This window comes from Coregonus clupeaformis, unplaced genomic scaffold (assembly GCF_020615455.1).
Source record: "Coregonus clupeaformis isolate EN_2021a unplaced genomic scaffold, ASM2061545v1 scaf0202, whole genome shotgun sequence".
Lineage (NCBI taxonomy): Eukaryota > Metazoa > Chordata > Actinopteri > Salmoniformes > Salmonidae > Coregonus > Coregonus clupeaformis.
In genome coordinates, this window is record NW_025533657.1 from 101,349 (window position 1) to 117,186 (window position 15,838).

Genomic DNA, 15,838 nt, shown 5'->3' on the forward strand with positions numbered 1-15,838 from the left:
ACATTGCCTACACAAGCCACAGCCACACACACACAAACACATGCTTGCACACTCCACAAACACACACCCATGGTGTGGTGAGAGACAAAGGCCCTCTCCCAGAATAGTGCACAGTTCTGAGAATCTGTCGTCAGATTCAGATTCAACACCCTCGGAGGACCGATTTAGGATGAGCCAAATATGGATATCCAGGAAACAATTTATTACATAAGCTTCAGAAGTAAGCGCTATAGTCAGAATTTAGACAGACTGTGCTATGTTTATAGCATAAGAATTTCACTCATATCCATCATATTACTGTGTATGACTCATATTATAAGCATTGAATAATGTACTATCGACATTCAGAAAGAAAACAATAAACTTAAAGTAAAATCGTCTGTATAAAATTCTGAGCTATGCATAATGCTTTTGGTATCCTTGTCTTAACAAAAAATATCAATGTATAATCCACCCTATCATTTACACCGACTGAAAGGTACATTTTCATTCACTTACAACCAGTGCAGGCCAGTGATGGGAGAAATTAGGGAGGACAGGCTCATGGCTGGAAGGATGATCTATGCATGTTCAGTATGTATTTACTGTATTATTTTGAGGAAATGGAATCGTTTCACAGGAAGGAGACATGTTCTTATTTGACCTTCCATCTTCGTTCGTGAGTGGGCACGCTTGTTTTTACAAGAGGCTGCACACCCTATAGTTTAGCCTCCTAAATTATATTGACTTAAGTCAGTGAGGGGGAGGAGGAAGAAGACGAAAGACTGAATGGAGTAACTCTTGGAAGCCTGCATGTGTTTGTGCGTGCGTGCCTACGTGCGTGTGTGTGTGTTTATGTGTTTATGTGTGTGTGTGGGTGTGTGTGTGTGCATTCAGCATCCGGCACCAATACAGTGTGATGAAGCTGAGTTGGCTGGGAGGAAGTGATGCAATCATGTTAATTGGCATTTTAATCAGTATTCAATTCATACAGTAAAGTCTACATTTGATTAACACAGTACAGGAATACAACTTTATATCTTGCGACCATAAGAGCACTATAAATATTCTCTGCAGAATATGACCTTTTGTGGATCACAATGATTTCCCTAATATGTGATTTCTCTTAAAACACAAGGAACTTCAGGAATAAGTTGTGCAAAATATATGATCTGTTGCAGCTTTTACTTCTACGACAAGGAGATTTCAGCCCTCACAGACAGTTTATGATTTATGGTAATAACAGGTGCTGCAGTGACACTCTGTGTGGTTCGTCACCGGGAAGCCTTCCTTGGTGGTGACCTGAGAGAGGAGGAGGAGAGAAAGTATCAAGTGAAAGAGAGATGGTAAAAAAAAACATTCAGGTTAATTCGAGTTGTTGTTAAATGATACGCTTAGATCTTATGTGCATTATACTAGGAAGGTTGTCATGTCAGATTATCAAACTTTTTGCAGCAGAGAATATCAATCCCAACTACTTTATTAGCTAAATATTGTCTTACTCTTTTCCCTTCTTTTGCAACGCAGCATGTGGCTTCAGAGGTGATGTTCTTGGGGACCAACATGGTTTGCTTGGACCGTAGTGGGGTTGGATAAGCTCTGGAGAAGCAGCAGCCTGTACACTGCATGATGTTGGGGAAGATTGTGTTCGGCTTCAGTGTGCATTCCTCACAGCCCACTGTGAAGATAATGAAGACATTAATTAATTGAGAATCTATTGAATAGTCTGATCTTAAGCTTGGTAACCATGCATCACCAATGTATGGCTCTCTTCCTTGTAAGCACACAGTTTGGGAATAAGGAGGTAATATACCAATTTATATTCTCTTTATAATGAACAGAAGAACTCACTGGTCATTTTGTTTCCAGAACACATAAACCATCAACAAAAACAGTTATTGTAACATAAAACTTACTGTTTGTCTTCTCACTGTTTGGATAAGAGTCTGCGATGAATAGAAGTATGGACAGAATGAGGGATACTCCAGTTGATTTCAACAAGCACATTTTAGTGATGGTTGGCAATATCCTGACAAGAAACATGAACAAAACCATTCAAAACCAACATATTCATCTCAGAAGTTGAAAACTGATAAACACAAGAAAGCAGTGAAACAATACATTGGAAACACAACATAGTGAATGGAAAAAGCATTACCTGTGTATGTTTATCTTGGTGGAAGCCTGTTCGGTGTTCAGTGTAGACCCTACTGCTCCCTCCATGAACTTTTATACCGCTGTCCTCTGCCCATGTGCTCGACTGGGATTAGGTAAACCCCTCAAACCTTATCAGTGATATCTGTGAGGCAGTGGCCACTTGGCTACCTGCTCTAATCCTTTAAATGAAAAAAGGAACTGACACACACACGGTCGAAAGTCAAAACACACTTCCATCCTTCCATCCTGACTATGGATGGAAGCTTCTAATCAGCTTAAACAGGTGGGATGTTGCTAGGTAACTGCTGTTATGTCGTACGGAAGGCAAGGCAGTGTGATTAGTTCATTAGTTTAACTTATGTTCATGGTCTTTTTGCTTTGTAAATCAATACATCAAAATACATTTTAAATACTTTGAATGTCTGATTAATCTTTCCGTGCTGGATTATAACCCCCCAAAATAAGTAAATATGTAAGCTATGGTGTATTTACCTCAGAGATGCAGTTCAATGTTATGTTTATATTCATGTAATAACATTAATGAGTCAGTGTATCCTCAATTAAATTAGATGTATGCTAATGAATGTGTGCTCTAAATTAAAGGTGCACTATGCAGACATCGCTCCGCCATTTCCTGGTTGCTAAGATTCTAATAGTTGGCCTAATTTCAGTTTATGTGACAAAACAGGCAAGTTACATTTTTGCAGCTTTAAGGTTATATTGAGGTTACTGCTTAGAATCCTCTGTGAACTGAAATCATGGGAACATTAACCTAGTAACACAAAGTGAAATGAAAATAAGAATTGTCCCAGGGTGACTTGTCAAAACAAACCTTTCATTGCCTTACAAATATGTAATTACAATAGGTTATGACAATGTATGAATGCTTGAATAATCATTTCAGGAATATATCAATCCATCCACCTCTGAAAGTTGGAAATATCAAGGATGAATATTAAGTTGCAGTACTTGTGATGTTCATGTTAAACAAGTGCATGCTCCTTAAAGAGCGCACAAGAGTTATGGGCTAAGGGAGAAATAACCAGATAGAGAAAGGAGAATATACAATGTAAGAGGATGAGAGAGAATGTAAGTAAACAAGCCCAGGGTTCACATATGCCTCACACTGGATACCCCTCTTATTACTACACTGAACAAAAATATAAACGCAACATGCAACAATTTCAAACATTTTACTGAGTTACAGTACATATAAGGAAATCAGTCAATATAAATTAATTATGCCCTAATCTATGGATTTCACATGACTAGGAATACAGATATGCATCTGTTGGTCACAGATACCTTAGAAAAAAGGCAGGGTCGTGGATCAGAAAACCAGTCTCAGGCAGATGGGGGTCACACCATAGAGTTGATCAGGCTGTTGATTGTGGCCTGCGGAATGTTGTCCCACTCCTCTTCAATGGCTGTGCGAAGTTACTGGATATTGGCGGGAACTGGAACACACTGTTGTACACGTCAATCCAGAGCATCCCGAACATGCTCAATGGGTGACATGTCTGGTGAGTATGCAGGCCATGGAAGAACTGAGACATTTTCAGCTTCCAGGAATTGTGTACAGATCCTTGCGACATGGGGCCTGCATTATAATGCTGAACCATGAGGTGATGGCGACGGATGAATGGCATGACAATGGCCTCAGGATCTCATCACCGTATCCCTGTGCATTCAAATTGCCATCGATAAAATGCAATTGTATTCATTGTCCGTAGCTTATGCCTGCCCATACCATAACCCCACCGCCACCATGGCGCTCTCTGTTCACAGCGTTATCGGCAAACCACTCGCCCACATGACGCCATACACTTTGTCTGCCATCTGCCCGGTACAGTTGAAATTGAGATACATCTGTGAAGCACACTTCTCCAGTGTGCCAGTGGCCATCGAAGTGAGCATTTGCCCACTGAAGTTGGTTACGATGCCGAACTGCAGTCAGGTCAAGACCCTGGTGAGGGACGACGAGCACGCAGATGAGCTTCCCTGAGATGGTTTCTGCAGTTTGCGCAGAAATGTTTGATTGTGCAAACCCACAGTTTCATCAGCTGTCCGGGTGGCTGGTCTCAGACGATCCCGCAGGTGAAGAAGCAGGATGTGGAGGTCCTGGGCTGGCATGGTTACATATGGTCTGCGGTTGTGAGGCGGTTGGACGTACTGCCAAATTCTCTAAAACAACATTGGAGGTGGCTTATGGTAGAGAAATGAACATTAAATTATCTGGCAACAGCTCTGGTGGACATTCCTGCAGTCAGCATGCCAATTGCACGCTCCCTCAAAACTTGAGACATCTGTGGCATTGTGTTGTGTGACAAAACTGCACATTTTAGAGTGGCCTTTTATTGTCCCCAGCACAAGGTGCACCTGTGTAATGATCATGCTCTTTAATCAGCTTCTTGATATGCCACAACTGTCAAGTGGATGGATTATCTTGGCAAAGGAGAAATGCTCACTAACAGGGATGTAAACAAATGTGTGCACAACATTTGAGAGAAATACGTTTTTTGGGATCTTTTATTTCAGCTCATAAATCATCATATTTACATGTTGCGTTATATTTTTGTTTAGTGTAAGAACAGCTTCACCACAGTATCCTTTCATCTTTCCGTTTACCTGTGTTTTAAAATGTCCCGACCTTGGTTGCGTTGGAGACTAGTCCCTGGCAGATGTAACTGAATATGCATGGAGGATGGCACATGAAATCTCTGAGATTTAAAGGCTTATAGTGCAACCATGTCATGAGCCATAAGTGTTCTTCACTCCTGCACTCTTACTGTAATTGTATTTCTCCATTCAAAATGCTAATTGTATAGCCTACTGTGAAACATTAAGACTAATTGCTAAGGTGTTTTATTATTTATGTTTTCATTAACAAGTTGAAAGATGAAAACCATAATTGTCAACTAAATGCATAGCACAGTACATGTACTGTACTTTTGTTATTGTAACATGCAATGATGTAGTGGTAAAAAAATATGTGGTTAAACACTGACCACCAGTCAGTGTGAGTATAGTAATGCTCCCTTTACTTTCAATGCATTTTTCTGCAAAAGGTGGGTAAACGCTTGTGCAAAATAAAATAAAACGTGCATGAACAGTGTTTATGTGAACATACCCTCCACTACACCACTGGTAACTTTCTGTAAATTATGTTATTTACTCTTCTTTAATACCGCTCTGGATAAAGGCTATCTACTATTTTCTCAGTTGAAATGAAACCCGCTTTTATTCCCCAAAAATGTAAACATTTGCTATGGTATAGCATAGCATCTTTAATACATTGTTTACAGCCGATTAACAATCAGTCCAGACATAGCCATTGAAAGCAGTCCTAGAGAGACATTGGTGTGACGGGGCAGTTACTCAGGTAGTTGTGGCTGCTGGCTCTCCTCTTACACAGGGTCACCGAGGAGCTCCGTTTGTGGTACAAGGTCTGGGCTGTGATGAAGATCCTATCGTAAAAGGATGAAGATGAGGCCATGGGGATGTAGAATTCCCTAAAGGTGGAGGAGATGGTGTGGCCGATGTGGTCATGCTCTTGGAATCACGTGTGGTGTGTGTGCGCGCGTGTGCGTATGTGTTTATGTGTGTGTACATTCGGTATCCGGCACCAATACACTTTCACAAAAAGTGTGGTGAACCGAGTTGGCTGGGAGGAAGTGAGGCGATCATGTTAATTGAGGGTTCTGGTTAGTATATATCCCTGTCTGTCTCCTCAACTCACCACATCCATTTAATCCTGCTCACATTGTCTCAACATCCAGTGGGATAGTAGTGCCTGGCGTTCTAAACTACTACTGTACACAGTACAAGGACCATTGGCAGAGTTGGGTTTGCAGCTACAAGCATCTGATTCTGGTGAAACTGGGGAAAAGGTAAAGGACCATGGTTGATTTCAACACATACACAATACACAGGTTTAGCACAGAATGTATACACTAGAATGTATATAGTTGTAGTATATAGAGTGAATATAGTTATAGTATATAAAATGTATATGAAAAAACTGCATGTGGAAAATGAATTGCACTGCCTAAGCGACTGTCTCACTTGTTTGCTTTTCTTTTCTTTTAACAGCACACCTACAACAAATATTGATGGTTTTATTTAGACGCTTGATACATGTTATTAGAAATGCAACCCAAAAAATCCAGTAGGCCTAATGCATCAATCCACAGTTACTAAAATCAACAATGTTAATATTCTGTGTTCATTGTAGAATGAAGATTACTATAGTGATTTTTTGCTTGGTGGGGGCGGTTTATGCCAACCCAGTAAGTACCCTTGTTGTTTTATTGAACAATCTTAATTTATTCACAATAAAATGTAAATGATGAGTTGATATAGATTTAACACATCAGACTTTTGTATTATTTTTGTATTCTCACATATCGAACTGTGTATGTTTCTTTTGACAGATTCTGTACAAAGTTATTTTGGAGCAGAGTGAACTGGAATCATCAAACATGGTAAGTAATATCAAAACAAGCTATCAAAAGTATCTGCAGTTTGATTGTTGTGTTGGGGTGTGGGTCTGAAAAATGCACGCAAGCCTGTAGATTGCAATCACGTTGTCTACCTCCCCCGCAGTCCAAGTCAGAAAAGCTGACAGTTATGGTAGTTCATCATTCCTGTTTCAAACCTCAAGTTTAGATTGCATTAGTAGGAGCTCATTGCACAGTATACACCCATATACTCTACTTACAATGGCTTGTTTGGGCAATGGTAGAGTTTTTTTTTGTCGCATTGACAGGTTGTTATTAAATGCATTGTGCTTTTCTGCTGGCATTGTGTTTCAGACTCAAAGCGCAAAGGCTAAGTTCATCCGCCTCGCAATCTTCGGATCAAAGTGACACTTCAGAGCTCGAGGTGGGTTGAATGGAATAATATTAAAATGTCACCAGGTGTAGAATGTAAAACATACAAGTGTGAGTGCATTGGCAAAAAACAGAATAGGTCTTTATCTAACTCATAATTTATAATTACTTCCATGAATAAGCCATTATTTATACTTTTTAAATATTAATAAATGCACTATGCTTATTCATTGTAATGCATATTAATGTTTATACACTACCGGTCAAAAGTTTTAGAACACCTACTCATTCAAGGGTTTTTCTTTATTTTTACTATTTTCTACATTGTAGAATAATAGTGAAGACATCAAAACTATGAAATAACACATATGGAATCATGTAGTAACCTAAAAAGTATTAAACAAATCAAAATTGTTGTTATATTTGACATTCTTCAAATACCACCCTTTGCCTTGATGACAGCTTTGAACAGTCTTGGCATTCTCTCAACCAGCTTCACCTGGAAGGAGTTCCCACATATGCTGAGCACTTGTTGGCTGCTTTCCTTCACTCTGCGGTCCGACTCATCCCAAAGCATCTCAATTTGGTTGAGGTCGTTGGATTGTGGAGGCCAGGTCATCTGATGCAGTACTCCATCACTCTCCTTCTTCGTAAAATAGCCCTTACACAGCCTGGAGGTGTGTTGGGTCATTGTCCTGTTGAAAAACAAATGATAGTCCCACTAAGCCCAAACCAGATGGGATGGTGTATCGCTGCAGAATGCTGTGGTAGCCATGCTGGTTAAGTGTGCCTTGAATTCTAAATAAATCACAGACAGTGTTACCAGCAAAGCACCCCCCCACACCATAACACCTCCTCCTCCATGCTTTACGGTGGAAAATACACATACGGAGATCATCCATTCACCCACACCGCATCTCACAAAGACACAGCGGTTGGAACCAAAAATCTCAATTTGGACTCAAGACCAAAGGACAAATTTACACGGTCTAATGTCCATTGCTCGTGTTTCTTGGCCCAAGCAAGTCTCTTCTTATTATTGGTGTCCTTTAGTAGTGGTTTCTTTGCAGCAATTCTACCATGAAGGCTTGATTCACACAGTCTCCTCTGAAGCAGTTGATGTCGGATATGTCTTGTTACTTGAACTCTGTGAAGCATTTATTTGGGCTGCAATATCTAACTCTAACGAACTTATCCTCTGCAGCAGAGGTAACTCTGGGTCTTCCATTCCTGTGGCGGTCCTCATGAGAGCCAGTTTCATCATAGCGCTTGATGGTTTTTGAGACTGCACTTGAATTTTCCGTATTGACTGACCTTCATGTCTTAATGTAACGATGGACTGTCGTTTCTTTGTTTATTTGGGCTGTTATTGCCATAATATGGACTTGGTCTTTTACCAAATAGGGCTATCTTCTGTATACCGCCTATCTTGTCACAACACAACTGATTGGTTCAAATGCATTAAGAAGGAAATAAATTCCACAAATTAACTTTTAAGAAGTCACACCTGTTAATTGAAATGCACTCCAGGTGACTACCTCATGAAGCTGGTTGAGAGAATGCCAAGAGTTTGCAAAGCTGTCATCAAAGCATATAAAATATAAAATATATTTTGATTTGTTTAACACTTTTTTGGTTACTATATAGTTTTGATGTCTTCACTATTATTCTACAATGTAGAAAATAGCAAAAATAAAGAAAAACCCTTGAATGAGTAGGTGTTCTAAAACTTTTGACCCGTAGTGTAATAACCCACATCTCTTTTCTTATAGAGCTCTAAAGAAAGTACTCAGGAGGACCAGGTAGGTTCATCTTTAAAACAGGCTCATTCTTTTCTGCTCAAAAGTATTGACATTACAAGCAATGCCTAGAATGTATCTGGGGCCGTATTCACACAGCATTTAGAGCAGTAGTGCTGATCTTGGATCAGGTCCCCCTTGTCCATGTCATCTTATTCATTAGGATCTACAAGCCAAAACTGATCATAGATGAGCATACTCTGAGAAGCTTGATTACATACGCATGATACTGACACCCTGTTCTCCTTTATCAAGTGGCTCTAATCTTGAATATTCAATCTGTGTTATATTGGGTTTCAGAGTTCAGAGTCTGAGTCCGAATCATTGGAATCTAAATCAGAGGTGAGTGACAACAACAGTTTGCCTACTACAGTATCATCCTTCCCACATGAGAAAATACTATACAGTGAGGGAAAAAAGTATTTGATCCCCTGCTGATTTTGTACGTTTGCCCACTGACAAAGAAATTCATCAGTCTATAATTTTAATGGTAGGTTTATTTGAACAGTGAGAGACAGAATAACAACAAAAAAATCCAGAAAAACGCATGTCAAAAAATGTTATAAATTGATTTGCATTTTAATGAGGGAAATAAGCATTTTACCTCTCAATCAGAAAGATTTCTGGCTCCCAGGTGTCTTTTATACAGGTAACGAGCTGAGATTAGGAGCACACTCTTAAAGGGAGTGCTCGCAATCTCTGTTTGTTGCCTGTATAAAAGACACCTGTCCACAGAAGCGATCAATCAATCAGATTCCAAACTCTCCACCATGGCCAAGCCCAAAGAGCTACTCCAAGGATGTCAGGGACAAGGGTGTGGGCCCTACACAAGGCTGGAATGGGCTGGAAGACATCATACGCCAAGCAGCTTGGTGAGAAGGTGACAACAGTTGGTGCGATTATTCGCAAATGGAAGAAACACAAAACTTTAACTGCCAATCTCCCTCGGCCCCTGGGGCTCCATGCAAGATCTCACCTCGTGGAGTTGCAATGATCATGAGAACGGTGAGGAATCAGCCCAGAGCTTACTACGGGGGAGGAGGATCTTGTCCAATGATCTCTCTAAGGCAGCTGGGACCATAGTCACCAAGAAAACAAGTGGTGACATCTACCTTCGTGAAGGACTTGAAAACCTGCAGCGCAAGGTTCCCCCTGCTCAAGAAAGCACATATACATGCCGTCTGAAGTTTTGCCTATGAACATCTGAATGATTCAGAGGAGAACTGAGGGGTGAAAGTGTTGTGGTCAGATGAGACCAAAATGGAGCTCTTTGGTATCAACTCAACTCGCCGTGTTTGGATGAGGAGGAGTGCTGCCTACTGACCCCAAGAACACCATCCCCACGTCAAATATGGAAGTGGAAACATTATGCTTTGGGGTGTTTTTCTGCTGAGGGGACAGAACAACTTCACCACATCAAAGGGACGATGGGCAGGGGCCATGTACCATCAAATCTTAGGTGAGAACCTCCTTCCCTCAGCCAGGGCATTGAAAATGGAGTCGTGGATGGGTATTCCAGCACTGACAATGAACCCCAAAACACACGGCCAAGGCAACAAAGGAGTGGCTCAAGTAACACACTAAATTCCTGGAGTGGTAGCCAGTATCCTCCCGACCTTAATCCCATAGAAAATCTGTGGAGGGAGCTGGGTTCGGGGTTGCCCAAGCGTCAGCCTCGAAACCTTCATGATTGGAGAAGATCTACAAAAAAGGAGTGGGACAAAATCCCTCCTGAGATGTGTGCAAACCTGGTAGCCAACACAAGAAACGTCTGACCTCTGTGATTAGCCAACATGGGTTTTGCCACCAAGTACTAAATCATGTTTTGCAGAGGGGTCAAATACCTATTTCCCTCATTTAAATGCCATTCAATTTATACCATTTTTGACATGTGTTTTTCTGAGTTTTTTTGTTGTTATTCTGTCTCTCAGTGTTCAAATATACCTACCATTAAAATTATAGACTGTTCATGTCTTTGTCAGTGAAAACTACAAAATCAGCAAGGATCAAATACTTTTTTTCCCTCACTGTATTATTAAACTGGGTGGTTCGAGGCCTGTCAATGCTGATTGGCTGACAGCGTGATATGTAGAAGTATCCAGTATGACAAAACATTTATTTTTACAGCTCTAATTACATTGGTAACAAGTTTATAATAGGAATAAGCACCTCGGGAGTTTGTTGTTTACGGCCATTACACACGTGAGGGCTGTATCCAGGCCTGCGTCGCGCCCTGCATAAGAACAGCCCTTAGCCGTGTTATTTGGCCATAAACCTCTACTCCCGAGGTGCCCTTATTTCTATTATAAGCTTGTTACCAATGCAGGAGCTGAAAATAAATGTTTTGTCATCCGCGACTGTCTGTTTCTTGTAAGTCAAGTTGTAAAGTACGCTCTGATAAGCGTCTGCTAAATACGTAAATATAAATGTAAATTATATACCACACCCCCTCTGGCCTTATTTTAAGCATACTATGGTATAAATACTATAGTATTCACTGTCAATGTTTACTGTAGTATACTGTTGTACCCGGTCGTTGAAGGACGGGTCAGACCAAGCGCAGCGTGAAAAGCGTACATGTTTATTCAAATGATAAACACCCCGACAAAACAACAAACAAACGACGTGAAGTCCTAAGCTAAACACAACACAAGCCTATAATCCCGAAACAAATCCCACCCCACCCCTGATTGCCAATAGGCTTGCCTAAGTATGCTCCCCAATCAAAAACGAGCAAACTGCCTCTGATTAAACACGGACAAACATAAACTCACACATACTAGAACCCAAACATAGAAAAATACAACATAAATATCCACACCCTGACTCAACATATAAGAGTCCCCCTGAGTCAGGCGTGAAAGTCCCCCCAAGACTCACTAAGGACCGGGTGGGCATTCCGCCTCGGAGCGGATCGGCTCCCGGGCGTACGACCACATACTCTCCGCCTCCCTGTTGCGCCCCTGGTCTGGTCTGGACCTCGGCGCGCTGCTTCCCCTCTCCTTCCTCCCGCGATACTCCCAAGCCCTGTCTGGACCTGGTGTGGGAGACCCCCTACCTGGAGAGGGGCTGGCGGCTGGGTCTGGACTGGAACCGCCCCTGACTGGAGCCGGACCAGCACTCGGTGGAGCGGACTGCTCCAGGCTCCGGACTGCGCGCGGGGGCTGGGCTGGAAGGCACCGGTGGGGCGGACTACTCTGGCTCCCGGGGTGAGCCGCTGCGCTGGTGGGCCCGGTGGCGACTGCTTTGCTCGGGTGGAGCAGCTGGCGAACTGGACTGGACCCCGGTGGAGCGGACTGCTCTTGTGGAGCCGCTGACCGGAGATGGACTGGAGCCGGTGGGCGGACTGCTCTGGCTCCGGGAGTGGAGCAGCTGACCGAGCTGGATCCAGCACCGGTCGGGCAGACTGCTCTGGCTCCCGAGATTGGAGCAGCTGCCAGCTGGATCAGGCACGGTGGGGCGATTGCTCTGGCTCCGAGTGGAGCAGCTGACCGGTGCGGACCGACCGGTGGACGGGGCGGGCGTGCGGGCTGGAACCGCTACCACTGGTCTGGTGCGAGGAGCAGCGCGCGGCCGGACCCGGACTGCGGCGACCTGCTCACCGCTGGCTTGTGCGGGGAGCAGGAACAGGCCGGGCATGGACCACGGCTTGGTGCGAGGAACGGGCGGGCGGATGCGACGCGCACCGCTGGCGTGACAGTAACAGAGCCAGGGCGGACTGGCGTTATGCACCATTGGCGTGGTGCGAGGAGCAGGAACAGGCCGTGCGGCGGCCGGACTGGGACTCACGCACCCTGCTTGTGCGGGAGCAGGCGCTGGGCGCGGGGACTGGGGACACGCCACCACGGCTGGTGCGCGGCGCAGGCGGGCCGTGGCGGGCTGGCGACACGCACCACTGGCTGGTGCGAGCAGACGGCGGGCCGGCGGAACCGCCACCACAGGCTGGTGCGAGGAGCAGAAGCGGGCCGGGCCGGACTGGGAACATGCACCACTGGTCCGGTGCAAGAGCAGAGCGGGCCGGGGCGAGGACCGGGGTCGCACCACTGGCCTAGGTGCGAGGAAGGCGGACCGGACTGTGGGGGCCCGGACTGGAGGTCTGGAGCGGAGAGCTAGCACAACCCGTCCTGGCTGGCTGCCCCACTTTCGTCGACACGTCGGGCGCTCGCACGAGCGCACTGGGCTGTGCACTGCGCACTGGCGATACAGTACATTTCTCTCTGCATACCTGGGTTCCTCTATTAAGCCCCGCTCCTTATACCCTGCCTAGCCAGCTCCTCTCTCGTGCCGCTACTTCCTCCTTCTCCCCCCTCTCCAGCCTCCTGCAGTGCCTCCTCTTGAATGGCTGGCTCTCTCGCTCCATTCTAGCTATCAGCCCGTAATGTGGTGGCCTCCTCTCTTACCCTGCAGATCCAATCCCTTCTCTCTCTCTCGGCACTCCTCCTACAGCGGGACTCCTCTGGGAGACCCCACGAGTTAGGGAACAGAAACTCCTCGTCGTCGGCATCCTCGACTCCTCAGATAGAACTATTCCCATTCTTCTTCCCCTGGTCGGGGACTCAATCTAGAAACCCACCGGGTGCAGTGGTCGGGGCTCTTCTCTCTCGCTCCCCGACCACCCCTTTAACCACCCCAAATTGTTTTTTTGGCTGCTTCTCGGCGCTTCCTCCTCGGCCGGCTTCTGTGTGGGCGTTGCTCCTCTCTCCTGCCTGGGCTTCCCTTCTTCACCAAGGGTCCTTTTCCCGCAAATATCTCCTCCCACGACCACATCTTCCCCACCTGTGTCCGGGTGTTCGGTCCTCCCTGGGCACGCCTGCCCTTTGGTCCGTGTTTGGTGGGATCTTCTGTCACGGCGTTGGCGGATCGACCAAGGCGCAGCGTGAAAAGCGTACATGTTTATTCAAATAACTCACTGACAAAACACAAACAAGCGAAGCGTGAAGTCCTAGGCTAAACACAACACAAGCCTATAACCGGAAACAAAGATTCCCCACAACCCCTAATTGCCAATGGGCTGCCTAAGTATGCTCCCCAATCAGAGACAACGAGCGACAGCTGCCTCTGATTAGAAACTTTACACCCGGACAAACATAGAACCCCACATACTAGAACCCAAATATAAAAATACAACTCATAAAATATCCACACCCTGACTCACCATATAAGAGTCCCCTGGTCAGGGCGTGACAGCGTAGTATTCTCAGGGTACTATAGTATAAATACTGTAGTAAAAGAAAACTGTAGTACAGTGAGGAAAAAAACGTATTTGATCCCTGCTGATTTTGTATGTTTGCCCACTGACAAAGAAATGATCAGTCTATAGTAGGTAGTTTATTTGAACAGTGAAAGACAGATATAACAACAACAAAAATCCAGAAAAACGCAATGTCAAAAATGTTATAAATTGATTTGCATTTTAATGAGGAAATAAGATTCGACTCCTCTGCAAAAACATGACTTAGTACTTGGTGGAAACCCTTGTTGGCAATCACAAGGTCAGGTGCGTTTCTTGTAGTTGGCCACCAGGTTTACCCCCCCAATCTCAGGATTTTGTCCCACTCCTCTTCTGCAGATCTTCTCCAAGTCATTAGGTTTGGAGGCTGACATTTGGCAACCGAACCTTCAGCTCCCCTCCACACATTTTTCTATGGGATTAAGGTCTAGAACTGGCTAGGCCTACTCCAGGAGCTTAATATTTCTTCTTGAGCCACTCCTTTGTTGCCTAGGGCATGTGTTTTGGTCATTGTCATGCTGGAATACCCATCCACGACCCATTTTCAATGCCCTGGCTGAGGGAAGGGGTTCTGCCCTAAGACGCGATGGTACATGGCCCCGTCCATCGTCCCTTTATGCGGTGAGGTTGTCCTGTCCCCTTAGCAAAAAAACACCCCCCAAAGCATAATATTTCCCACCTCCATGTTTGACGGTGGGGATGGTGTTCTTGCGGGTCATGGCAGCAATCCTCCTCCTCCAAACACGGCGGTTGAGTTGATGCAAAGAGCTCGATTTTGGTCTCATCTGACCACAACACTTTCACCCAGTTCTCCTCTGAATCATTCAGATGTTCATTGGCAAACTTCAGACGGGCCTGTATATGTGCTTTCTTGAGCACGGGGACCTTGCGGGCGTGCGGGAGTTCAGTCCTTCACGGCGTAGTGTGTTACCAATTGTTTTCTTGGCGGCTTGGTCCCAGCTGCCTTGATCATTGACAAGATCCTTCCGTGTAGTTCTAGGCTGATTCCTCACCGTTCTCATGATCATTGCAACTCCACCTGGTGAGATCTTGCATGGGTCCCCAGGCTAGGGAGATTGACAGATTATTTTGTGTTTCTTCCTTGCTGAATAATCGCACCAACTGTGTCACCTTCTCACCAAGCTGCTTGCGGTGGTCTTGTAGCCCATTCCAGTCTTGTGTGTCTACAATCTTTCCCTGACATCCTTGGAGAGCTCTTTGGTCTTGGCCATGGTGGAGAGTTTGGAATCTGATTGATTGATTGCTTCTGCGGACAGGTGTCTTTTATACAGTAACCAAGCTGAGATTAGGAGCACTCCCTTTAAGAGTGTGCTCCTAATCTCAGCTCGTTACCTGTATAAAAGACACCTGGGAGCCAGAAATCTTTCTGATTGAGAGGGGGGTCAAATACTTATTTCCCTCATTAAAATGCAAATCAATTTATAACATTTTTGACATGCGTTATTCTGGATTTTGTTGTTGTTATTCTGTCTCTCACTGTTCAAATAAACCTACCATTAAAATGATAGACTGATCATTTCTTTGTCAGTGGGCAAACATACAAAAGTCAGCAGGGGATCAAATACTTTTTCCCTCACTGTATATACTATAGTAATAAATGTAGTGTTTTTGCAGATTGTAGTATACTGTAGTATTTACTGCAGTGTTTTGGTGACATTAGTATAGTATTTACTATAATGTTTTGTTTTATTATCTTTGACATAGAAGTGGAGGCTTTCTCCTACTGGAGAAATACTAAAAGAGCACATTTTCCATAACCTGTAGGTAGGTAGGAATGGGGTCTGAACAGATAGTTCAGAGCTTCTGCTCTTTTCTATAAC

At 44.3% G+C, this 15,838-nt stretch overlaps 1 protein-coding gene across 1 annotated transcript; it reads right to left on the minus strand.

The window, feature by feature from the left end:
- Nucleotides 1-1,189: 1,189 nt before the first annotated feature.
- LOC123484126 (glycoprotein hormones alpha chain 2-like) lies at nucleotides 1,190-2,238 on the minus strand. The gene is made up of 4 exons (XM_045214141.1): nucleotides 2,138-2,238; nucleotides 1,896-2,008; nucleotides 1,482-1,657; nucleotides 1,190-1,281 (listed from the first exon to the last, which is right to left on the minus strand). Exons 1-4 carry the CDS (start codon nucleotides 2,200-2,202, stop codon nucleotides 1,204-1,206), a joined length of 432 nt encoding a protein of 143 aa, XP_045070076.1. The 5' UTR covers nucleotides 2,203-2,238; the 3' UTR covers nucleotides 1,190-1,203.
- Between the last annotated feature and the right edge of the window lie 13,600 nt (nucleotides 2,239-15,838).

What these genes read in the sequence shown, in the direction of transcription:
- LOC123484126 (XM_045214141.1), bottom strand. Translation starts at nt 2,202, where the DNA reads ATGGAGGGAGCAGTAGGGTCTACACTGAACACCGAACAGGCTTCCACC. An exon ending in ACCAAGATAAACATACACAG is followed by an intron (nt 2,009 to 2,137) that starts GTAATGCTTTTT and finishes GTTTCTTGTCAG; the next exon opens with GATATTGCCAACCATCACTA. An exon ending in TTGCAAAAGAAGGGAAAAGA is followed by an intron (nt 1,282 to 1,481) that starts GTAAGACAATAT and finishes CTCCTCTCTCAG; the next exon opens with GTCACCACCAAGGAAGGCTT.